This window comes from Solenopsis invicta, chromosome 4 (genome assembly GCF_016802725.1).
Source record: "Solenopsis invicta isolate M01_SB chromosome 4, UNIL_Sinv_3.0, whole genome shotgun sequence".
NCBI classification, from domain to species: domain Eukaryota; kingdom Metazoa; phylum Arthropoda; class Insecta; order Hymenoptera; family Formicidae; genus Solenopsis; species Solenopsis invicta.
Genome location: NC_052667.1, coordinates 18198870 through 18226525, shown reverse-complemented (window position 1 = coordinate 18226525; position 27656 = coordinate 18198870). Strand labels below are relative to the sequence as shown.

Genomic DNA, 27656 nt, shown 5'->3' with positions numbered 1-27656 from the left:
TTTCTGCACACCCTGTATACAATTTCTTTGGTTACGCTCAAGCGCGATAAAAACAGGTCGTTACAAAACTATATTTCATCTTTTATTAACTATTTTCATCTTTTATCTAGATAAAATTAAGTTAAATCATCTTTATCATATTTAAGATACATTTACATGTAATTTATCTCACCTTTATCTGAATAATTTTAAATTATTTAAGTGCAGCACTGATGATATTCTATAAAATTATTAGCAACATTATTTCAATATTTAGTTGCTTCGTTCAATTAACACTGTATGACCGGTATTATACGTATCGTACGACAAATTTTTTAAACGTGTTAATTGGCTACAAAATAGAAAATTTCTAGAGTCGAAAAATTTTCTATTTTGCAACCAATCAACACGTTTAAAAAATTTGTTATACTACACGTGTAATAGCATCCTAAAGCAATTTGTTCATTATGCATATACATCTACTGGATATATAAGCATTTTATTTAATATAAATTTGACACTTTTTTAGTTGAATAAAGCAGTTTATTAATGCTAATGAAATTATAATCATCTCGTTTATCAAGTGTTTATATATAAATGTACATATACACACTTACACATAGATCTATAAACAATGATGTTACTATTCTAGTACTTGTGTGGTCTAAATGGATGATTTGGATCAAATAATTTTGGATCTTTAACATATTCCAGTTCTTTGGTCCAGTAACCCAATAAACCTGCAATATAAAAAAAATTTATACATATTTGACAAATCTATTTTTTATATTTATTGGATTACAAGAAAATGTGCGCGTGGTGTGTGTGTGTGTGCGTGCGTCCGTGTGTTCATAATAATAGATGGAAAAAATTTATAGAGTAATTCTAGATGGTAAAATAAGGCAAAAATCAAAAATAAAAAAATTGTATTAATGGAATCCTTAAGCAAAGGCCCATCTTTCTCAATATCATAGCATTTTTCGCTGGGAAAACTGATACGCACTGAGTGCGCACTCGCCACGGGCAACGTTTTTCATTGAATGTTTCGGTGCGTACGAAACCGGTGTGCGCTGTTTCACTGGAAAGCCTAGTGCCGAATTTTTGCCCTTTCGTGTAAGATTTCGGCACGAGCTCCCAGAGACGGAGTTCAGTGCAACATGGCTGCGCGGGACACACGATTAGCAATTGCATTGCTAGATTTGCTTTCTTCATCATCATTTAACAGTAATGAAAAAGAATTATTAGAAAATTCGCGGAAAATTCCAAAAATCGAAAATTTTGTTCAGATGGTGCATAACCTAACGGATAAAAATGTAAGTTCATTTGCTTTCATTGTTTCTGCAGATTATATTGTATTACACAAGAAGCAATAATATATATTGTATAAATATAGTATAAATATAGTATCACTACTACAAATAATTAATATATTATTAATAATTGTATTATTAATTATATTATTATTATTATTAATTATTTTTAATCTGATAGAGTCTGTAATACCAATTAATTTTATTTTAAACTACATAATTACAGTTTAAAAGTCATTTCCGCGTTGCAAGAACAGCCTACAAAATAATAGGATATGAATATTCTGGATTCTATACGTCTGATTCTATACTGCTCTTTAATTTTTCGTATAAAATTAATTCAACTAAATCAATTGATAGATTAAATATTTCATCATTGACTTTAAAATCAATAGTCAGTGCCATAATAAATTTATAAAACCAACAAAATATCACAGTGCCATAATAAATTTATAAAACCAACAAAATATAACCGCACTAAAAATAATATGCGTGTTTAACTGGCAGTGCAAAAAACTCGCTCTTTCGACGCACTTGGACAGTGCCGCCTGCACTCGGCAAGTTTCCAGTGCGCACTCAGTGCTGCCCAGTGAAAAACGCTATAAAGCAAGAGTTGTCTGATACAATTTACTGTTCTGCTTACTAATTTGCATTTTATAAAATTTTTTAAACCAATTTTTTATTTTACACTTCTAATCTTAGTTCCAATGACAAAACACGGCGGGTCCCGATAGCGCACATCCCGATAGCATACAAACCACTCACAATGGTAGATGCCTAGAGATTTTCCGTAGGTTGGGTTAGATAAGTTAAGATGATTGGTTGGTGGGCTATCGGGATGTGCGCGATCGGAACCCTCCCGACAAAACATTGTTCTTACATGTTATCCGTAGAAATCAACAATGTCGTTTTGTACACATTGTACCGTAGAATTTTAGTATTAAGCAAATATTGTCATGAGTTGACTGTTTGCCATGCAAAAATCAAGTTATAACAAATTTTTCTTTTGTTATTAGCATGAAATAAACATGTGCGCTCTTCATTTTTGAGTGTACAGCAAGGTGCATAAATGAGTTCCTTTTTCAGTGCGGCTAGTGTAAAAATTATAGCAATATTACAAGGGGAGGATCACGTGACTAACCCTGAGATTTCGACCAATTTTTTTAATTATTTTAGAGTTTACGTCTCCCGGCGTTTGATCGAACAGGCTTTATTGTTAGCCAATCAGACAAACTCATTAAGCTGATGGCATACATGATTAGTTTAATTGCTAGAGTTCCTACACCGAAAAAGGAACTCATTCATGCTCCTCATTGTACTTTAAATTATGTAAAAGAATTTGAAATTCTGTAAAACCAATTCAAAAATATTTTGAAAAATTGTCTATAATTTGCTTGACTTTAGGATCCCTTTAAGACTTCGTTTTTTAATTATAAATTTAAATATTCAAATATGTTTTAAGTACTTTATACGTGAATATTTAAATATACAAAATTATAAATTCAAGAATAACAAAATTTCAATTAAAACTTTGTTTTTTAATTATAATTTGTCTTTTAATTCATGTGCTTTAAGCAATTTTTTGTGAATATTAAATAAATATTTATAATTGAACAATACAAAGCCTTAATCATAAATTTTTATAAGATTTCCGTGTTATTTTATAATATAGGAGTCGGTTGTATTTAAATAACATTATTTAAAATATGTTTTAAGGCTCTTGAGTACTCATCGCAACCATATGAAGTCATGATGTCATAAGCGAGAAATAACGTAATAAAAAAGTTTGATCCGGTACATTTGTAAATGACTTTTTGCGGAAATTTCGGCAATGAATTTAAAGAATAGTATATTAAACTGGTACAATATGAATCGAAATAATAAAATATATGTATCATCGTCAAAAGTAAAATAATTTAATACAAAGTTACTAGTTAATACGCATATCAAGTGCTCGGTGTAAACTAGGCTAATAAAACAGAATAATAAGATATTTTGAAACACTTATAAAAATAAGCTTCAACTATTCTTTTCTTTCTTGACAGTCAGTAAATAGTCGTAAAAAACATGTAAAGTAAAATCTATTCAGACAGGAAAACACAGCTGTTGAAAGAAGTGAAAAATATGTTTTTACGTATAAAATTCAAAGATAATTTTACTTGCAGTTCACTTTTACAAATTTAGTAAATACGAGACAAGTGGACGAGATCCGATAACGCACGGTGCGATAGCCCACCAACCAATCATCTTGTTGACTTATCTAACTCAACCAACAGAAAAACTCTAAGCCTCGGCCGCTGTGAGTGGTGGTGTGCTATCGGGATCTGCCCGAGACAAGTCACATTTTCACAGTAAAACATATAACAAAATAACATGCAAGACAAAATTTTATTATCAACATGTCATGTTTCACGTCTATTAGTTCTAATTTTTTGCACGATACTACGTCAGTATCGTCAACGGGTGGATCCTAATAGCACACCACCACTCACAGCAGCCGATGCCTAGAGTTTTTTCGTTGTTTGGGTTAGATAAGTCAAGATAATTGATTGGCGGGCTATCGCACCATGCGCTATCGGATCCCGTCCATCGTCAACGCTGAGTTCTCGTCAGTTACTCAAGAGTTTTAAATAAAAATAATAAAAGTTATTCGTATTTGTTATTTTAAATAATTTCCTTTAACTTATTTTCTACTATTTCTTGTTTTCTAATTTAAATAAAAAGAATAAAAAAAATATTTAAATCTAAATAAGGATTTTACATCAGTTCTTTTTTACATCAGTTCTTTTGTTAATTAATTTCGATTGGATTTGTTTTTTTTACTAAAATCAAAAATAAAGTCTAGTGTTGTGGCACTCCTTGATTTTGTGTAAGACTTTGTGTAAAATGCTTTTTTTTTCTTCGAAGCTGATGATAAGATTCTAACAAATTGAATATAAATGTTACAACTAGAATATATATAAGCAATACATTCAAGATAAAAATGTAACTGTAAATTGTTTGGATCGCTTATTCAATCATTAGATGTTTATTAAGTTCAATATGCTTTTATCATCGATAGAAAGATTATTTTCCTATAATAGCCTTATATAAGATAAATTAAAGGAGCGTAAAGGACGTCAATTTTAAAATGCTTGTTTTAATCAAAGTTAATAGAAGATCCTATTGAAAATTTATATATAGTATATAATACAATATAATATAGTTATAGTTATACAGGGTGAGTCATTTTAATCTATGGACCCGAATATCTTCCAAATAACGGTATCTACAAAAAAATGGTTTAGATAAAAGTTGACCAGGACAGAGGGGGTTATTCAATTGTACCATTGGTTTTGACCTTGAGGTCAATTTTGAAGGTTATTTCAAGGTCACGATGGTTTTTTTAAGTGGGACACCCTATTTTTGACTGTGGATTTCGAAAGAGCGGAAAATTTTACATCAAACTTGTCTTATGAAAAAATTGTTTTTGCGACCTTGGAAAAGTAAAAAATAAAGGTGAAATGCCTGAAAAACGATCTGGTGTACTTTTTCTGAAATGACGTGGTTTTCTGGGTAACACAAATGTGCATAATGCTTAAACATTACTACTTGCAACTTTCGACCGGATTCTTCGACGCACGCCTATTGCTCCCCTCCTACCGCTCGCGCCTTAGCAACGGCGCCGCCGGACGGCGTAACGCACGGTCCTGAGACGATGTATCGCGCTCCTTAGTTACGCCATCCGGCGGCGCCGTTGCTAAGGTGCGAGCGGTGGGAGAGGAGCAATAGGCGTGCGTCGAAGAATCCGGCCGAAAGTTGCAAGTAGCTGACAGCACTGCGATACCTAATGCTAATAATCAACGATTGAAAAAAAAACTAAACAATTACGTTGATTTAAGATGTATAATTATTGTTATAATAGAGTTTTATTCCTTTTCTTTCTTACTCACTTCTGCATAATTGAAAAAATTACTATTTAAAGTTGCTTAAATTTAAAAATTCCAAACATACATACAGGGTATGTAGGTAATTACATTCACAAGTTACCTTTCCAGAATGGCTGATTATAGTCCTAATGAGATTGTTGATATTATATTAGTTTTAGGGGAGTGTCATAGCAATTACAATGCAGCATCAAGGCTTTATGCTCAACGTTTTCCTGAAAGGCGACATCCAACTAATATGACAATACATAGTTTAGTCCAAAGAGCTCACAATGGATATCTTGTTCGTCAACGTCAACATCAATATGAGGAAAATGATGCGCGAGCTGTAACCATTTTAGCAATATTTCACCTTAATCCTCATGTTAGTACTCGCCAGATTGAAAGGGAAATAGGTATACCACAAAGAACTGTTGTCAGAATTTTAAGAGCTCTAAATTATCACCCTTTCCACATCACTCTTACGCAGGCTTTACAGCCTAATCATCATCTGATGCGTATTGCTTTTTGCCAGTGGGCTTTACAAATGTTACACGATGATCCTAATTTTTTTAGGTATGTGCTTTTCTCAGATGAGGCTAAATTTTATAGTGACGGACAACTTAATAGACACAACTGCCATTATTGGTCAGATGTTAATCCCCACTGGTATAGGCCAATAGATCATCAAAATCGATGGAGTATTATGGTGTGGTGCGGCATTGTAAATGGTTATTTGATTGGACCTTATTTTTTTGAAGAGAACGTTGATAGACACAGTTACTTATCGTTGCTAAGAGATCACTTACCAGGTTTATTAGAAGATGTTGACTTAGCAACAAGAGCAAGAATGGTGCTGCACCGCATTATGCACTCATTGTACGTGTCTTTTTAAATGCCAGTTACAATGACAGATGGATTGGACGAAGGGGTCTAGTTGAATGGCCTCCTTGCTCACCAGATTTGACGTCGCCTGATTTCTTTTTATGGGGATACTTGAAAAATGTTGTTTTTGCTGAACGACCAACCACAAGAGATGATTTTATGTCCGGCGGCGCCGTTGCTAAGGCGCGAGCGGTGGGAGGGGAGCAATAGGCGTGCGTCGAAGAATCCGGCCGAAAGTTGCAAGTAGTAATGTTTAAGCATTATGCACATTTGTGTTACCCAGAAAACCACGTCATTTCAGAAAAAGTACACCAGATCGTTTTTCAGACATTTCACCTTCATTTTTGACCTTTCCAAGGTCGCAAAAACAATTTTTTCATAAGACAAGTTTGATGTAAAATTTTCCGCTCTTTCGAAATCCACAGTCAAAAATAGGGTGTCCCATTAAAAAAAACCATCGTGACCTTAAAATAACCTTCAAAATTGACCTCAAGGTCAAAACCAATGGTACAATTGAATGACCCCCTCTGTCCTAGTCAACTTTTATCTAAACCATTTTTTTGTAGATACCGTTATTTGGAAGATATTCGGCTCCATAGATTAAAATGACTCACCCTGTATACGTGAAAATTACGTACACGCATGGAATTTGATTCTATACATGGGGAAATTTTCCAAACTAAGAAGTCGTTATTTTTCTACATACTTACAGTTTATGATTAACGTAACGACCAATAAGCTCTAGTCGTTACGTTAATCATAAACTGTAAGTATGTAGAAAGATAGCGACTTCTCAATTTAGAAAATTTTCCCATGGACAGAATCAAATTCCATGGGTGTACATTTAAGTAAATAAAACTATAAAAGTTATTTTGTAAGGGAGTTGTAAGCCATGGGGAGTTGTGAGCCAGCACTAAGTCGGCAGCAAATATTTGAAATTTTAACATGTTCCAACTAGTGATAGAATTATAGAAGAAATATACAATAAAGATTTAAGTAGGTGTAAAAGAAAAATGAGATGGGGTGTTGGGGATTCGGTAGAGAGGTAGTACCTTTTGCAGAGGGTGGCCACATCCAGAGAAAGAATGAATCAAAGCAACTGATCCTCATATGGAACCCAGCTCTCACTTATGGCTCCAAGTGCCACACCCCGGGCAACTGCATTGGCCTGCAGACTAGACTAAGTGAGGGTAGCCAGTTATGGCGAGAGTGTAGCGTCTGTCCCAAGTTGGGCGGCTACAAACAGCGTCGGACCCAGAATGGGCGGCTGATCAAGTACATACAGAAGGACCAGAGGCCCCACTGTACCGATTAAATGCCCCTAGTAAACCATCATGGAGACTCAAAATACGGATAAGAAAGTGCCATGCGACCCGGCTAGCGAGCAGCGCCTCGTGAGTTCCGGGCTTCAAAGTGTGAAATATGCAACCGGTCAGAAAGGGGCGGGAACCAGGCCTCAATTGGACTGGTGTGCGATTGGTTAACAAGAATAAACCGCTCAGGTTAGCGACGTGGAATGTCTGGATTCTGTTTCAAGCGAGAAAATTGAGAAATGCCACATTAGAAATGCAAAGAATGTATCTCGACATTATGGGAATATGTGAAATTCGATGGTCTGGTGTTGGACAGCTCAAGACAGATGGAGCGACGGCTGTACTACTCGGGAAGCCTTGAAGACGACATTAATCACAGACACGGAGTAGCCATCCTCGTGTCGCAGCGATTGGTCAAATATGTTGCCAACTTCGTGCCGATCTCGGAATGCTGCATGCTTCTTCATCTAAAAGGACACTCCAAAAACATAAACCTGATCCAGATTTACGCACCAACGCTAGACAAACGCAAGAAGAGATCAAAGAATTTTACAAATAGAAAACCTAATAAGCGCGCTAATGGCCAAGACATTAACATAGTAATGGGTGATCTAAATGTTAAAATTGGCAGAGGTCAAGTTGACAAAATTGTGGGTCCACATAGTCTAGGACAAAGAAACAAAAGAGGAGACAGATCACTACAATTTTGTCAGGAGAAGGAGCTGATCATCATGAACACTTGGTTCCAACTTTCACCACGTCGCTTATACACTTGGCGCTCCCCACTCGACAATGTCCAGAACAACGCAAGAATCAGGAATCAGATCGACTACATCATAAATAGACGTTTCCGTAACAGTGTCAAGAGCGTAAAAACGTATCCAGGTGCAGACATCAATTTAGATCACAACCCAGTTGTGGCGGAGATCCGGCTGCGCTTGAAAGTGCAGAGACAAAAACAAATAGTCAAAAGAATAAACATCAAAAGTCTGAAAAACCCCAAGATTAGGGACAATTGTTCGGGAACCTTGAATAAGAAAATAGCGGAACTAAACGCCTGTTCTGAACTCAATATGAAGGAAACCTGGAAGCAACTAAAAAAAAACACTCAAGGAAACAGCAAAGGAACAGATAGGATACGTGATAAATAAGGGGAAAAAGGAATGGATGACTATCCTTGACTTAATAGAACAACGCAGAAGACATAAGAATGATGGAACGACATATAAAAACATCCAGAAAACCATCAGGAAAAAGATTAGGGAAGCGAAAAAAGCATGGATCAGCGCAAAATGTCGGGAAATAGAAGAGCTCAATAAAAGACATAACAACTTTAACCTCCAAAAGAGTGAAAGAGATGACAAATACCACCCGAAAAAGAACTATTGTGAGACTGGTTAACAACGACAACAAATTGATTGTGGAGAACAAGCAAAAGAAGAACAAGCAAAAGTCTGAACCGACTACATTACAGAACTCTTCAACGATAATCGCACAGCGACAACACGGATAAAGAACTGGAGGGTCTAGAAATAATTAAAGATGAAATAAGGAAGGCCTTAAGTCAAACAAAAAGGCGGTCGGACCGGATGGAGTGTACGCGGAGTTACTCAGGTTGATTGACATCGATAACAGCGACATTTTAAAAAAAATGTTTAACAGCATTTACACAACAGGAAACATTCCTAAAGACTGGTTGGTATCCATCTTTATCAGTCTACCCAAAAAATCTAATGCAAAGCAATGCAAAAATTATAGGCTTATCAGCCTTATGAGTCACGCATTGAAGGTATTTTTGAGAATCCTGCACACTCGACTGTGGAGGAAGATAGAAGAAAATATCGGGGAAACTCAGTTCGGTTTCAGAAACGGCCTGGAAACTAGAGAGGCTCTGTTCTCTATGCAGATTCTTGTTCAGAAATGCTTGGATCAGCAGAAGAGTATCTTTATCTGTTTTGTCGATTACAAAAAGGCCTTTGACAACGTGAAATATAACATACTCAGCCAACGCAAGCGCATCGGACCGGACAGCAAAGACATAAACATCATTAAAAGACTATACTGGAAGCAGAGAGCTCAAATCAAGATAGGGGACTGAAGAGATCGAAAATTTGAAAAAGGTGAGACAGGGATGCATTCTATCACCGGCCCTCTTCAACGGACGGAATCCGATAGTGCACGGTGCGATAGCCCACCAACCAATCATCTTGACTTATCTAACTCAATCAACGGAAAAACTCTAGGCATTCGCCGCTGTGAGTGATGGTGTGCTATCGGTCTCGTGTACTATCAGGATTCGCCCCTCTTCAACCTGTACTCTGAAACCATATTCCAAAACGCCTTGGAAGAAGCTGACAAAGGAATAAAGATCACCAGCGAATCAACAACATTCGTTACGCTGATGACACCGCGGTCCTCGCCGACACTATAGAAGATCTGCAATGTCTTATGAATAGGATTAATGAGGAGAGTAAAAAAGTTTGGACTCAAGATAAACATCCAAAAAACAAAGATCTTAGCAGTCAGCAAGAGCAAGATAAACAATGCGATAATTACTCTGGATAGAAAACAGATTGAAAGAGTACCAAGGTTCAGATACCTTGGCTGCTGGTTGAACGAGGAATGGGATCCAAATGCGGAGATTAAAACCAGAATCGAGATAGCGAGAGGAGTGTTTCAGGGAATGAGGGGTCTCGTCTGCGGCCGTAATCTTTCGCTCGAGACATGGTGGCGTATAGTGAAATGTTACGTGTTGTCGGTGCTGCTCTACAGGGTGGAGGGATGGACGCTGAAAATTACATCAATGAACAAATTGGAAGCGTTTGAGATGTGGATGCACCGCAGAATGTCAAGGGTCTCATAGGTTGACCGCATCACCAACACTGAGATACTCCGCCGCGCCGAAAGGATACGCGAAGTCTTAAGCGTAGAAAGGCTGCATATTTCGGCCACATATTCCAAAACAGCAAGTACCGCTTTTTGTAACTCATTATCGAGGGCAAAGTATTAGAAGTATAAATAAGTTTCCGCCGTTTTTTATCAAAAATTGGGCATTTATTGTGAAAGAACGGTACCTAATGTTTTATTCGAAGTATTGTCCATCACTAGCCACTACTTTTTCCCATCTTTCTGGCAGCATACGGATACCGCGTCGGAAGAATGCTTCATCTTTTGAAGCTATCCACAAATCGACCCAATTTTTTGTATCTTCATATGATGTGAAGTGTTGCTCAGACAGGCCATGCGCCACCGATCGAAACAGGTAGTAATCAGAAGGAACAATGTCTGGTGAATACGGCGGGTGGGGTAAAACTTCCCAATTGAGTGTTTCCAGGTAGGTTTTGACCGGCGCCGTAACATGTGGACGAGCATTATCATGCAGAAGAATAACTTTGTCGTGTCTGGAGTAGTAGTGGACACGTTTTTCCTTGAGTACTCGGCTCAATCTCATCAATTGTGTTTGGTAGAGAGCCCCAGTAATGGTTTCATTCGGTTTGAGCAACTCATAATACACGATACCAAGCTGATCCCACCAAATACACAACATGAGCTTTTTTCCATGAATGTTCGGCTTGGCTGTCGATGTTGAAGCATGGCCAGGTGGTCCCCATGATTTCTTCTTCTTTGGGTTATCGTAGTGGATCCATTTTTCATCACCAGTGACTATACTATGCAAAAAACCCTTTCGTTTATGCCTGGCAAGCAGCATTTCACATGTGAAAAATCGGCGATCAACGTTTCTCGGCTTCAGTTCATATGGAACCCAGTTTCCTTGTTTTTGAATCATTCCCAATGATTTTAAGCGATGTGAAATTGCTGGTTGAGTCACTCCTAATGTAAGTGCAAGTGCTTCTTGCGTTTGACACAAATCTTCATCTAATAATGTTTCCAATTCCGCGTCTTCATACACTTTCGGCCTTCCGCTACGTTCTTTGTCTTCGACGTCAAATTCACCGTACTTAAACTTGTGAAACCACTCACGGCAACTTTTCTCATTTAAGGCAGCCTCACCATATGCTTCTACAAGCAATCGATGCGCCTCGGCTGCAGATTTCTTCAAATTAAAGAAATAAATTAAAAGCTCCCGCAAATGACGCTTATTCGGCTCAAAATTCGACATTTTCGCACGAAAAAAGATATATGATGCTGATACAAAATCGCTAATATTTTAAGGTTATGTTGTTGCCAGATGTCCAACCTTACGATATAACGTTTTACAACAATTTCAACCATAACATACTAGTGGCGCCATTTTTTGTAAAACGGCGGAAACTTATTTATACTCCTAATAGAAGAAAGGCGTGAAATTGATCGGAAAAAACTTTCATGGCTGCAAAACCTGCGACATTGGTTCGGCATCCCCGATGCAGCTACGTTAATCCGACATGCGCAAAATAAAGAAGAATATCACATGATGGTCGCCAACCTTCAGCGAGGAGAAAGCACCAGAAAAAGAAGAAAGGAAAAATAATTCAGAAATTATGGAAAAAAAGGGAAAAGAAACTAAAGAAAAAAAAAGAAACAGAAGCAAGAGAGAGAGAGAGAGAGAGAGAGAGAGGGGGGGAACAAAATTGTGATATAGTGTTAGATATTATAGGGTAGCACATACGGTAATGTATGATAAAAACAAAGGTTGTGAAAGGCTGTGAAAAGTAATATCATAGACAATAAGTTAAGAATAAGATGTAAATGCAAATGTAAAGGTAAAAGATATAAAAATGTAAATGTGTAAAATAGTCGAATGTTAAAGCTGAAGATAAAGATAAAAAAAATGTAAAAAAAAACAAAATGTAAACGCGTGGTAGGAAGAGAGTATAAGTAAGAAGAGAGTAGAGCGTGAAAGTAGACTAGGGTGTGGATGAATAAGTAGTTAAGGAAATTATATGTAAACCAAGTCCCCTTCTTGGCAATGTAAGCTGAAGAGAAATAAATTACATATATAACATGTTCCAACTACAGTAAAATGTTTCTCTCCATGCAATCTTACTTTTTGACTAGCATTCGTCGCGTCAACACACAATCTAAGTCTCTCCAAATTTCGATTTTTAATTTTCTTCAAAAAGTTTTTTCTATTATTTGTATTCGTAATTTTACCTATTTTTTCGAGCTGATTGCAAAAATATATTACAAAATTATTACTGGTGAAATACCGTTTTGATGCACAAAAGGAATTTTGCATAAACATTCGGTGTGTTAAATACTAGAGTCCGACCAAATATTCAGTTACGGTTTTAATCAGTTTCGGGCAAAAATTAAGGTTCGGCTAACAAGGGCACCACACACAACCCGGGTCACCGATTTTGATGAAACTTTACAGTTATGTAGTATTAGTATAGAAGTACTAAATGCTAAACGGAGACGATGCACTACTCAACCGTTGACGTGAAATCGTTGTTTGAATTTCACCATATAGCTTTAATACCGTAACATTGAAGGAGTTTGGCAAGTAGCAGCGTGGTGTGGCGGACAGCGCGAGCGCCTATAGTTTTGCAGGTCGCGGCCGTCGCGAGTTCGAGTCCACAAGTTTTTTTTTTTTTTCTTTTACCCAGTACTCTTATTGTTACAATATATATATATATATATATATATATATATATATATATATATATATAATAAAATATATAATAAATAAAAAAAAAAAATTGGATTTAAATTGGATTTATAAAATGTTCGTGGTGTAAATCAGTTTTATGTTTTACTTGTTTTTATGATTATTATCACCCGAAAGTGTGCAAAATTACAGAGCAAGACGACGAATAAATTCATTTGTAATTGTTTTTGTACTTACACATAAATAAATATGCATATTAACTCTCACAATCAAATATATCATATAAATATCTCGCCATCCATATAAATCTATGTGTGTATATATATATATATATATATATATATATATATATATATATATAAATGTATATAAAGTAAACTAACAAAAGTTCGAATGCAGAGAAGATTTTTTGCGTATTATTATATCTATATCTGTGTATTATTTATTATATATTTTATTATATATATATATATATTGTAACAATAAGAGTACTGGGTAAAAGAAAAAAAAAAAAACTTGTGGACTCGAACCCGCGACGGCCGCGACCTGCAAAACTATAGGCGCTCGCGCTGTCCGCCACACCACGCTGCTACTTGCCAAACTCCTTCAATATTACGGTATTAAAGCTATATGGTGAAATTCAAACAACGATTTCACGTCAACGGTTGAGTAGTGCATCGTCTCCGTTTAGCATTTAGTACTTCTATACTAATACTACATAACTGTAAAGTTTCATCAAAATCGGTGACCCGGGTTGTGGGTGGTGCCCTTGTAAGTTTCGGTTTCGGCTATGTGACCGAAACTGAAATTGTACTACAATCGGCGACATCGATGCGACGCTGCAATTTAGCAAGTAGACAATTATTTAGTTCTGCTGTACAAATTTTATGCAGGCAGACTAAATAAGTTGTTAGACATAAATGCTGATAATTTATTATTTTTACTTTACAACATTCAATTATTTAATTTCAACTATTAAGCTATGTTCCACTTAGACGTTCACATGCTTCATTCTATCTACCTTTTATATGTAATGATAAAAGTATTAAGTGGAATATGTGGTTAATGTGATATGTTCTTACGGAAGGGTTACGATAGCGCACATCCCGATAGCCCACCAACCAATCATCTTGACTTATCTAAACCAACCTATGGAAAATCTCTAGGCATCTGCCATTGTGAGTGGTTTGTTTGCTATCGGGATGTGCGTTATCGGGACCCGCCGTGTTCTTAGAAATATATATATATATATATATATATATATATATATATATATATATATATACATACAATGTGTATATATGTACCTGCACTTTGAGCTTTTGCAATTTCTTGTTCCAATCTCATCTGTTTGTGTTTGCATAACCCAGTTATATGCCTTCCATATATCCTGCCTGTGTATCGACTTTGAAATTGTGAAAGTAATCTTATATTCTTGTAATCTGGTTCAATGTTCAACTTACACAAAATACATTGTTGCTTTTCTTTTATATAGGGATTTTCAAGTTCAATAGGCTGCAAATAAAAATATATCATTAAATAACACTAAAGATAAAAATAAAGTGCTGTAACATTATAATATATCACCCAGAAATATTTTCTGTTTTTAAGTACACAAAATGATTTACTTTGATTTACAGTTTAAATAATTTTAACCCTTAAACACACGAATCCTGTAAAATACGGAAACACATTGTCAGGTCTGGGAAACTTTTTCAACTTTGAGAAGTTATAATTTTGATTACAATCCATTTTTTTCTACAATTTTTTTTTTTTAATGAAAGTTTAGAATCTTAGGAGTGTGACTGCACAATCGGCATTGCCGAAAAAATAATTTATTGTGAAGTTATAAAGGCAAAACCATAAGCAAAAATGAGAAATTAGTAAAAAATCCACTTTTCCTTCAAAAAATCATATCTTTGCAACAAAAAACTTTTAATGACTTTCAAATACGGTGTTTTAAAGCTAAAGAGTCACATTTTTAAAGTAAAATTTGGCAAAGTCATTCCTTTTAAAAAGTATAATTATGTAACATAGAGAATATAAGGAATTTTTAGGCATCTAAAAATCCACTTTAAAAAAATTATATTTTTGCAACAAAAAATTTTTAAAGACTTTGCAATACAGCGTTTTAAAGCTAAAGATTCATACTTTCAAAAAAAAATTATATAATTGTCATTTCTATTAGAAAATGTACTTATGGAACAAGACAAATATGAGGTATTTTTGATTAAATTGTGTCTAAAATTGAAAATAGATGTGTTTTATGATATACTTTGCAAAAACTCCCTCCTTTTCTAGAGCATTTTATAGTATTCCAACTTTAGACAGAGTATATGCAAGTAACATCCGCAAACCGACCTGTTCAAACGTATTTTGTCCAGCTTTTTTATATAAAATACTTTATATAAAATACAAAAAATGTTTCACTTACACACTATATGGGTCGCATTGACCCTAACAAAACTTTGCTGCCGTGACGTTTGAATTCTAGTTGACCAAACAGTTGATCAACCATATCAATCGAAAGAGATTTCAAACTTTTTTTACGTCTTGGTCCAAATCTCCTGTTTCATTCCGTCTTCACATAGCAAGCGTTCAAAACTTCATATGGGGTCTCTCAGACCCACTCATGTGTTTAAGGATTAAAATATGGTAAAATACAGCATTAAAAATCTATTACCTAATTTATATCAAAGTTTTAATACATATATCAAATATTGTATATGTATCAAATTGTTTGATAAACACTTGCAGCTTAGTTTAGTCTTACAGTTTACACCAAATTCTTTATAAGCGTATCAAGTACTATATCCATACCAAATTGTTTAATATGCTCAATATAAACGTATGCTGTAGTTATGCTGACACTCTTGATTGCTAATATCAGACTAAGTTGATACAAGTATCAAAAGATTCCAACGTGTTGTAAACATTTGGGTCATATTAAAGCCACTAGCTATTGCTAATAGGTTGAAGATAGAATTAAAAGCTTTTAAATCTTATAATAGCTTATAAAAAAGGTGCAAATTACACAAACGATGAAACACATTTTTCGAACTGGTGACAAAAGAAAATACTCTGTCACAGAACATAAGACTTTATCTAGATTAAAAACTTAACCTAACTTATTTTACAATCGGTATAAACAAGGTGTATTAAATGTATAGTCTACTCCAACTTGATATGCCTATCAATCGATTTAAGGGTGTAAACAAGGTAATTGAGTTTTAGTATTATCAGAACATCTCAAATACATCCTTACCATATCATTTTCCATTACCACATTAATTTTTATAGAATTGTAATAGGAACTTTTATATATAGTTCGAAAACAAAATTTATGAAATTTGCCAGCGACAAACGTCACTATAACTTTTTGTAAAGTGGAAGCAGAAATCATTTCGCGGATATATTCTCAAGATTAATTTATAATAATCTAATATAACCTCTTTTTCTTCCTCTCATATATACATTCATACGAACAATAGGATGCATTCGTTTATGCAGTGGTTAGCGCTAGAGTTCCTAAAATAATTATTTTAGGAACTTTTAGTTAGCGCAATAAGTAAAGGGCCTCGCACATGAAATGCATAATATAACATAAGCACAACATAAAATGGGCCAATGAGCATCGAGCATAAAGTCGCCATATTGATTTACATAAGATTCCCATTGGTCCAGAGGCCTCATGCTACGCTTATGCTCATTTTATGTGCGAGGCCCTGAAGGTTGTAAAAAATAAAAATTTTTTAGTGTTTTTAACTGCAGTGGTTTTTAACTCAAGTTTGTTGCCATTTGCCGGAATCGTTCAATTAGAACAAACAATTGTCCGTTCTAATGATGGGCCTTGTATGGGAATTTGATTCTGTCCATGGGGAAATTTTCCAAACTAAGAAGTCGCTATCTTTCTACATATTTACAGTTTATGATTAACGACCAATAAGCTGTAGTCGTTACATTAATCATAAACTGCGAATATGTAGAAAGTGGTGATTTCTGTAACTGGTTAACAATCTGATTAATAATAAAATTTATACTTACTCGTCTTTTTACGGTCGCCAGGTAATTTTACCTCGAGGCAGATCCGACTTGACGGTCCGGGGGGACGACTCTGCGATGTAACCATGGTGGAAGGGATAGCATGGTGTGTGCAGTTCGGCTAAACCACGCCCACTTTTGCTCTGCAAGGGTTATAGTTAATAAGACAGCCAACTGTGAAAAGTAAAATTATTTAGTGTCAGCCTGTTGGTATGCTGGATCTACCTTCTTTGTTTCACACATGTTAGTTTCTCTTTCTATCCTTGTATGTATAATTTCATGGCTCGATTTACATACGTCAGAAGGAAGGTGTGATTTGCATGTAAGTGATATTTTTTAATATTTTACAATTGAACAAGTTTGTTGTTATATCAAAATTAAATATTAAATTGGAAAAACTTAATAATAAGACAAGCAAATACAGTTATTTTTGTTCAGTTAAATTCTGAGCGTCCTCATTATTGTATAGATTTTTAGCAATAAAAAGTAAATAGGTAAAAATTAAATAAGTAAATAAATAAATAAATAAAAAATAAAAAACAATAAAATTAAACCTAAAAAACATATAAAAATATAATAATACGAAAAATTTTGTAGTTATTAAAAAAATAAATATATATTAACAATAGACGCCATAAAGCAGATATGGATGGGGCGCGTGTATAGCAATATAGATATTTTTAGTTTATTTCTGAAAAATGTGTTTTCGAACTATAACTTCACCATACATGTTTGAATTTGTTGTTAAATATGCTATAAGTTTTGATATAAAGTAAATTTTAAATTTTTCAGAAATTTAGAAGAGAAGGAAAATTTCGAGAAAAATAACATTAAAAAAAATCTAAACAAAGTGTTATAAAATACATAGAAATATATAAAACTTTTATTTAAAACTTTTTTTTATATTTTTTACCATTTCGATGGTAATACTTAAGTAGTAAGATTTTTTAATTCAGAAATTAAAAAATCAATTTATTTCAAGAGTGTGTTTTATCCTCTTGACAATCATATGGGCCCGTTGTTATACATATAAAAATACGTGTCCCACATTTTTATCTGTATTACAACATATTAAAAGCTTGTCAATTTCTTGCACACTCTTACGCTGTTTCCTATTTCTTTCACACGTGTTCTTACGATGAAAAGGAAATGGAGGAAACTAACCGAATGAACCGAATCTTCGGTCAAAAATTAGTGTAACACTTCACGTGCATAACTGTTCCCGATAGAAAGAGAAGCAGATACTTGAATAAGTGCATGAAACAAGGATAGATGACTCAGCATACCAACAGGCTGACGCTAAATAATTTTGCTTTTCACAGTTGGCTGTCTTATTAACTATAACCCACCGATAGACGAAGAGGGCAAATTTTTAGAGAGAGACACGCGCGAACTGCACACACCATGTTATCCTTCCACCATGGATGTAACGCGGAGCCGTACCCCCCCCCTCTGCCTCGCCGGGGCGGGGAGAGAGGGAAGCTTCTCCCTCTCCGCCCCCCAGAGTAGTTAGGAGGACCGCGCCGCCGTCAGCGCGGCGCGCGAAGAGGCCCGGGGCTACGGCGGGAGCCGGATACCCCGGGCTTTACCCTCCAAACCATTAGGGGAAGAGGCGTGGGGGGGGCTGGTGTCCCCCTCCCCCGACCTAGGGCAGATCAGGCTCACAAGCCCTGCCGGGTGCGCCCACGTAGGGTGCACCCGGCGTGTCGAATCGGCCTAGGCCGACTGGGTCCGGGGGGCTCCGGAAGTATGCTGCACGCGTTCCCGGAGCCCCCCAGTCACGGACCAGGGCAGGACACCCGGAGAGGTTTTAGTGGGTATGTCTCCGCCGACACGTCGTCGACGGGGAAGAGCCCCACATAATCACCAGACCTCCCCCGGGGCCTGAGGTATGCGGTAACGCATTTCCTTTCCGTTAAAAAAAAAAAAAAAAAAAAAGGGTAATTTTACCTACTTATTACCAAGGGTAATTTTACCTACTTATTACCAAGGATGTTTTTCAATTTCGCCATTCTTTTACCTTTTAGGTCTCCCGGATGCTGATTAGCCAAGCTCATTCCTTGTATCAACCATTACTGTTTCTCGTACTTGTTTGAATCTCGTTGATTCATCGGTAAATGTTTTATTTTTCGTTTATACACTCTTGTAAAGTCCACGCAATTGTACTTTTTGAATTGTTATTTGTATGATATATGCACTAGGATTGTTGTGCAAGTAACTTTATGCAGTTCGCTTACAAAATTATTGTTTATTACCCAATTACACAAATTACGAATAATAATAAAATAAACAACTTTCTTTTCTTGATTATAATAAATTTCTTACAGTTTTTTTAACATTAAAATAAATAAAAAATACATTATATCGACATTGCGCGATTTTCACCCGCTGATGCAATTATTGCGTCACACTCTCTGATGTTTGGAAACATCGACCTCCTATCACCTCGGTTCTTCACCGTCTAACTTTCTGAGTTGTTTCCTTTTTCTCTTTTTCGCGCATACGCCTTCTCCTTTCATGTGCATGGCACTATTTTATTTTTGCACAGGAATACATAGTTTTGCGCAAAATTTAAATCTATCTATTTTGCTGACTTTTGTAGCTTATTTTGATTAGGATCAAAACAAAATAAAAATAATAAAAAAAAAGAAAATATATATAAAAAATAATATATAGAATATTAAATAAAAATAAAAGTAAAATTACCGATAAAAGAAATAACATTGAAAGCTATAAAAAATTAGAAATGGTAATCATAAAACATAATATTAATTTTGTGGCTTTAATCCACAAATTGTAAAGACAAAGCTTTCTGCCTTGTGGCTTAAGTTTGATAAAATAATAACCTATTGGTTTACCTAACTTATTTTTAATTAACGCTGGTGCTGCTTGGCGACTTGGTGATTTCCTGAGGTCGTTACGGCTCTCGAAGATGTCCTTTGCGACAGAGTCCGTTTCCATTGGTCGTCCGCTTGGCACCTGATTCGCGTTGTCCAGGCCGATTATGGTCGTTCGCTGCTTTCCAATTAAAGTCTCCGCCAATATCTCGACAGAGTTGATTCTTTTAGTGGCGATCTGCACCTTCGGTTGCACTTCTCAGTTTGGAAAATTTTTCCATGGACAGAATCAAAGTCCTTGGGTGTGTAAGTCGTTTTCATTATAGTTGCGACACTTTTTTTTGGATGCATTTCTGAACGCGCAACTATAACGAGAGATGAGAACGACTGCAGTTGTGGAGGTTAGCGCCAGTTAGCGCGAAATGTCAAACGCTGGTATACAAGGTGTCACAAATAAAATTTGGGTACCTTGGAGGAAATATAAGATAAGTAGAGTGCCGTTCGGATCGCTGAACCGAACGGACGTGTTGCGATCGCTCTGTGATACGTAACCTAAGTTTACGGCGAAACGCGGTTGTGCGAAGGCGACGAGGGGGAGGTTAGAGTAGAGTTGCCTAAAAAGGAGAGAATCATTATAAAAAGTACAAGAACATAATGGAGAATGTTCCCCCGGCCGGACGGGGGAGCAGATTCAGCCCTTATGAAAGGGATGAAGATAAGGGGAATACAGGTGGAGGGAAGAGAGGAAGAAGAACATCAGTAAAGGATCCGTGTGGGAGCGATAAGGAGGCGCGATCAGAGGATCTAGCAATAGAAATGAAGGAAAGTAAAGAAGATGAAAAGATGAGTAAACGTTCGGAAGAAAGAGATCTAGAGATAGAGACAGTAGATTTAGATATAGATTTAGAGAATGTTAATGAAATAATAGGTATACCTATAACGGTTAGAGATAGCGGTGTTCAAAGCAGGACCAACACGTGCGAAGGGGGGGGGGGTAAGGCAGCGAGAGGTAAACAAGTCTGTGGAAAAAGAAAGTTCGGGGGACTTAGGTCAAACGAAAGACAGTACAGCAAACACAAAAAACGATAAATCTAGTCAGGGCGGGACGTCGAACAATACAGTAAGAGTTAATATAAACGATAACGTAATACAGGATAAATATATTGTAGTGAAGGGAGAACTTAAGATGTTTAAAGATGTAGATAAAGTTACATACGATAACCTTATCAGAGAGATTAATAGTAGATTTGATAAATCCATCAAAAATGATTGTAAAATTAAATGTAAAATAGCACAAGAACATTGTACACCGAATAGAGGTAAGAACAGCGTAAAAATCTCATTATGGTGCAATCAGAATTCAGTTCGTCCAGTTAGTATTGACATGGTTAAATTTAATATAGCTGTATTAACCTTTAATAATGCAGTTGAAGCAAATGCCTGTTTGGATAAGATCGATTTACAGAAGGATAACTGGCTTCAAGGTTTTATAGATTTTTCAACATCGTTTAGCAGAGGCGTAATTACGGACTGGCCGTACGACATACCAGAGCTATGGGAGAACATCATAGATAAAGCAGATATCTTCAAGATTGAAAAGATGAGGAGGAGAACATGGGTCCAAGAAAGCAAGAAGTTTATGATGCAATATACAAACAATTTCCTAGTGACGATGAAAGGTAACAAAATCAAAGAAAGAATCATGATATTTGATAAGCTACATATAGGTCTAAGAGTTAGACCATATGTGGAACCAGTTATACAATGCTACAATTGCTTTAAGTTTGGACATGTTAAATCGCAGTGCAGAAATGAAGCCAAATGTATAGTATGCGGGGATAATTTACATGGAGAATGCAACAGGCAGATAACATGCAGAAACTGCGGAGGTGATCATCGCTCTACAAAGAGAAGCTGCCCAGTTGCCCTCAAGAACAAGGAAGTGAAGGTCATTATGGCATATAATAATATTTCATTCTCCGAAGCAGAAAAGATGATTGCTAGTAGTTGCTCAGGACATAAAACCACAACATATGACAGATATACTAATCCTATAGTGTGGCCCAGTATTAATTGTAGTAATAAAGACAAAGAGACTGAAGTTATAATAAATAATCATGTACAAAAAGAACAATATAATCTCAACACGTTTGCTAATGTTGTGTACAGAAATAAAGATAAAGAGACTGAAACAAATTCACGTAACAATTACAGGGAGAAAGGAAACAAGGAAGATAGAATAACACCACAGGAAAACAGTAGGACTCTCAGAATACAAAGAGAAAGAGAAAAGGGAGAAAGACGCAGACAAGAATATGTAAATTATTATAAACAGTTTAATATGAAAGTAACAGAGGGCAAGAAAGAAAAGGGAGGGTTGGCCCTTCGGCGCGTGAATGACAATGAGATAAGCAATGACCAACACCTCATCAATAAGGATAATAGTAATGAGGTATCTGAAGCAGATAAAGACTGGTCTTCGAGCTTCGACTGGTCCTTGCAAATCGCAAGGGACAAATGCTTAATATCTCAAGATTTTCGGAGAGATTTTATGGAGCTGTTGAGGAAACACAGCTCTAACTTATCATTTGAGGGAGACGAGCTTGACATGGAACATAGTCAAATAGAGAATAATAGACGAGACTTGATTAAAAGGAAGATCAATCGGACAAGATATCAAGAAAAATTAGAAAATGCAAAGAGACTTAGTACGGATGTTAGAAGAGGATTTTGGAGAGAGGCGAGCGGGTATAATTAGCAATGGCGACCATTCTTATGTGGAATGCAGGTGGCATTAATAGTAAAAAATCGGAATTTTCTGTCAAAGCATTAGAATATGATATTGTTATTATTATGGAAACAAAACTTAGTCGTAATAAACCTTTATACATTTCAGGCTTTAAAACATATCAGAGTAATAATATAAATAATAAGGGAGGGGTTGCAATTTTAATCAAAAATAAAATAGAATTTACAGTAATAGAAGAATGGGTTATAAATTCAGAAAATATTGAAGCAATTGGTATAAAAGTTAAGGGAATTTCAAGAATTTACAATTTAATTGCAGTCTATAGAAAACCATATGGATGCGAACCAATGTCAGTCTGGAAGAATTTACTGAAGTTTAAAGGAGCGGAAGATGAAGACTCAATTATAGTCGGTGATTTCAATGCCCATAATAATGTCTGGAATTGCATGAATACAGATAGAAATGGAGAAAGATTATATACAGCTATGTTCGATAAAGGTTATATTAATATTAATAATGATACCATGACTAGGTTGAATTATCACGGTCAAAACGCTTCGAACATTGACTTAATTTTCGCGAATAGAAACATAATCGACAAAATAAGTTATCAACAGGTATAGGATACGTGGGGATCGGACCATTTCCCGGTGATCATCAGGGTGGATACACGCTTTCTGCCATACAAGAAAACGACCAACAGGATTTCCAATAAAAATACTAGTTGGCCAACGTATCAAGATAAAATTAAAAATATATTAGAAAATTCACAAGAAATCATCAACAATATGAAGGAAAAAAATAATATACAAGAGCTATATAAATGGTTTGTAGATCTCATGAAAAAGTCTGTATTGATTGCTTCAGGGAAAGACCCGGAAAAAAAAATTAATAAGAACAGAACTATAAAAAATACAATAGACAAGAAGTTAGATGGTGAAGTAAGAGACGTCAGGATTAATAAGTTAAAAATATGGAGACGTTCTGGCAGAATGGAAGATTTCGTAGAATACAAAAAGAGTCGTGCTATCGCTAGAAAAGTTATTAATAAAAAGAAAAGAGAAGACTTTACAAAGTTCTGTAATGGAATTAATAGATTTACGAGTTTGTCGTACGTCTGGAATACCATGAAAACTTTTAAGAGTAGACAAAATAAAATAAATTGGAACATGTGGCAACACAAGGACAGGGAGACAATAATTAGAAATACCATTGAAGAGTTGGCTCCACCGTGGGTTGAAGAAGCAATCAACAATGAAAACAGAAGTGAAAATCAAGCGATGAATGAAATGAACGATATATTTTCTATGGACGAATTTTATAGAGCAATACATATGATTAAGAAAGATTCAGCCCCAGGGATGGATAATGTGGACTATTTAATGTTGAAGAATCTACCCTTGATGGGAAAACAACTGTTGCTGGACATTTATAACATCATATGGACCGAAAGGTACATTCCGCCAGATTGGAGAAAATACCAGGTTATTTTCATTGATAAAATTGGCAAGGAGAAAGTAAGACCAATAGCGTTGTCTTCAAGTATCTGCAAACTTATGGAGAGATTAGTCAACGAAAGACTGATATGGTGGTTGGAAAAAAATAGCAAATTAGATCCTATGCAAAACGGTTTTTGGAGAGGCAGATCATGTATGGAAAATCTTGCGAAGATGATGGCGGACATTAAATGTGCCAGTTTATCGGATGATTACACCCTTGTGGCTTTCCTGGATGTTACATCCGCCTATGATAATGTTGATTTTAGTATCATGATTAAGAAATTGAAAGAAGAGAGTTGTCCTTCAGGTATTTTTAATTTTATTAACGACTGGTTAAAACCTAGAGATACTAAGTTTGTCATAGATAATCGCACTGTTGAATATAGAAGAGTCTATAAGGGACTGCCGCAAGGAGCTGTATTGAGCCCCATATTATATGCACTTTATACTAATCAAATAACAAAAAATATGGACGAACGGGTTCAGATTGTACAATTTGCGGATGACATTGCAATCTATGTGCAGGGCGGTGACAGGTTTGAAAATAAGATAAATCTAGAAGTGGCGGTACATAGAGTAGCCAAAAATTTAGCGGTATTAAATTTGAACTTAGCACCCCAAAAAACTAAGCTGGTGGAGTTCTCCAGATCGGGTTATTGCGATAACAACTTATATATTAATGTTAAGAAATGCAGAGTTTATAACGATCGAGGTGCCAGATTCCTTGGAATATGGCTGGACAATAAATTGAGATTCGAGAAACACGTATCAGATATTAGAGGTAGAGTCAATAAGGCTAACAATATAATGAAATACATTAGTGGCATATCTAAAGGGGTAGAGGTAAATACTGCTCTGATGTTGTATAAAAGCATGGTTAGGTCGGTATTGGATTATGGCTTATATATTTACAGTCCTAATATAAAATCATTACAACTCAATTTAGAGAGAACCCAATTCCTAGGAATTCGTACAGCCCTCGGGTACAGAAACAGTACTCCTAATAATGTAATAATTGCAGAATCGAAGGTGGTACTATTAAGAGAAAGGGCGTTAACTCTAGCAAAGAACTTTTGTAGTAAAATTTATAAATATGGTGAGAGCTCAATTAGAATTAGTCTGGACAATTTAAAAAATAAGGAAATGTGGGCGAAATATAGAAACCCGTTGTATAATAAAAGTGTATTATGTGAAGCATGGGAGTGCGTGAGACGATATAGCGATAGACTTGGATGTAGTAAAGAATCTTTCGAAATCTGGAACATGGATTACAGCATGATTACTAATAGGATAGACATAGATTGTGAAATTGGTAGTAGAGTAAGAGGACCTAACCGTAAGAAAAAAAACTGTGATATCAATCGAATTGAAGGATACGTGCAGGAAGACTTTAATTTAATTAACGAAGTTAAGTATAAATATAAGTTAAACGATAGATCTCTTATCATGTACACGGACGGTTCGAAGTCAGAGCAGGCAATTTCTACAGGTGCTAGTGTAATCATAGAAGAGCAGTTAGATGGACATTATTTTAGTATACCCAAGGAATGCTCCATATTCACAGCAGAAGCGGCTGCAATCAAGACTGCATTGGCAATTGCACTAGATAGGGTCGAGTCTTTTGACAATTTAGTGATTTTCTCGGACAGTTTATCCGTATTACAGGCGCTAAATAATAATATTATTAGCGTATATCGCAACAAATACATCCTAGAAATTATAAGATTACACACGAGATTTAAAGACTTGTATGAGAAGAAAATTATATATGTGTGGATACCGGCTCATGTGGGTTTCACGGGTAATGAATTGGCGGATCATTTGGCAAAAAGTGGCACTGAGGAACCTGCCGACAATAGTATAGAGGTGCCTTTTAGAGATCTTACTACAATATTCAAGGAGGATGCATGGAGGATTACACAGAATAAAATTGTCAACGAATCTAGGCATAAGGGAACTTTTTATTTCAAGAACTTTTATGATGGTAATAGTAAACAACCATGGTTTAGAGATTTTAATATGGAGAGATACTTCATAACACTGATCAACAGATTGAGATCGAATCATTACAATTTGAATGAGTCACTGGCTAGGAAAAACTATATAGAGAGTGAGAGATGTGAGTGTGGGTACGAGACGGAGGATATCGACCATATTGTGTGGCGCTGCCGTAGGTTCGACCATGGCTGTGTTCCGATATTAACTGCCAGTACTGAAAATGTATAGTATATGTGACGTGAACTATAAATTTTCAGTACTGCCAGTAAAAACGGAACACAGCCCATGATGTAAGAAGAAAGGTGAAACAAGTAACCAGATGCGCAGTAGACCATACTCTAGACCAATCAGAAGTGGGTCCAAATTTTAAGATTCAATATGGCTACGGCTCCGGTACTGAGACGTATTTATACTTGTATTTATACGTGAATTGGAAATAATCGGTGAATCGGAGAAATTCAAAGCTACTAAAAAAGGAAGAACGTGAAGATAAAGTTGAGACTTTGTACATTAATGAAAATTGTGATAATTGTTATTTCAAATTTTTTAAACTTGGATTAGAAGAAATTTGGAAAATTATAAGAATGAGCTTATGTCTATGGCTAAATTGTTGTATTTCATGTTTATAACAACAGTGTTTATTGAAACAGTAATTTGTGTTAAAGATAACAAATTTCAAGTATTTTTACATTTTTATATTTATTTTTTTTAACAACTACAATTATTATTTTTTTTAACAACTAACATCTACAATTTAAGTACGTGTGACTACATATAATTGTTTCGTATTGAAATAGCGCGGATATATTTGGACCCAAATTTCATTGGCTCACCATAGAGTACCTCTAGTAAGAGTATGGACACCGTTAGTCGATTTTTGATTGGTTCCTCGATTCGCCATATGTAATAGGGAAATAGAAGAGGGAAAATTGAATTCATTATTGTGTATACTGATAAAAACAAAAAATATACGCGTGATTTTATATACAATTTAATAAACAATGTTATATACTTGTATATAATCGATTTAAGTTGAATCCTGTTAAGGCTAATTATTATATTTTGTTATTTCTTTGAGTGATATAGTGATGCTTAGTGAAGTCAGGCATCGTTCAAGTATGTCATCGTGTATTTCTGTGAAGTTATTCATTTTAATCATATTTCTTTTTTTTATTTATTTATCTATAAATTATAGAAAACCCGTCATAGGTTCCCTATTAATGGCGGACGGTGTCCATACTCTTACTAGAGGTACTCTAGCTCACCACATCGAGCCACGCCTCTTACCGCGCATCGAGCCGCCGACGATGCGCGTTGTTTCACCTTGTTTCTTACATCATGGGTTCGACGAGCAGAGGATGAGGTTAGGCGAGATATTGTGGAGAGCAAGACTTGGGGAGGTGGAGAGTGTGTACGACATCCTAAGGAGGAAAGACTGGAAGAAGTTTAGTCTCATATACGACTTCATCAAAAAAGTGAAAAGAGCCATATAATACTGGGACTCGCGATTGCGAGTATATAGGAAAAAAAAACAGTTAAATATTAGGCACTCTAGATCGTCGCCTTCGCGTTGTATAACCGTAGAGACC

General features: G+C 35.6%; 2 protein-coding genes across 2 annotated transcripts; one reads left to right on the top strand and one right to left on the bottom strand.

The window, feature by feature from the left end:
- Positions 1–500: 500 nt before the first annotated feature.
- Positions 501–16476, bottom strand: LOC105205308 (28S ribosomal protein S18c, mitochondrial). Its single transcript, XM_039447960.1, has 3 exons — positions 16209–16476; positions 14251–14458; positions 501–719 (listed from the first exon to the last, which is right to left on the bottom strand). The coding sequence occupies exons 1-3, from the start codon at positions 16344–16346 to the stop codon at positions 628–630; spliced, it is 438 nt and encodes a 145-aa protein (XP_039303894.1). The 5' UTR covers positions 16347–16476; the 3' UTR covers positions 501–627.
- Positions 16477–23739: 7263 nt separating this feature from the next.
- Positions 23740–27517, top strand: LOC105204486. The gene is made up of 3 exons (XM_039448449.1): positions 23740–26198; positions 27263–27318; positions 27423–27517. Exons 1-3 carry the CDS (start codon positions 23740–23742, stop codon positions 27515–27517), a joined length of 2610 nt encoding a protein of 869 aa, XP_039304383.1.
- The last annotated feature ends 139 nt before the right edge of the window (positions 27518–27656 follow it).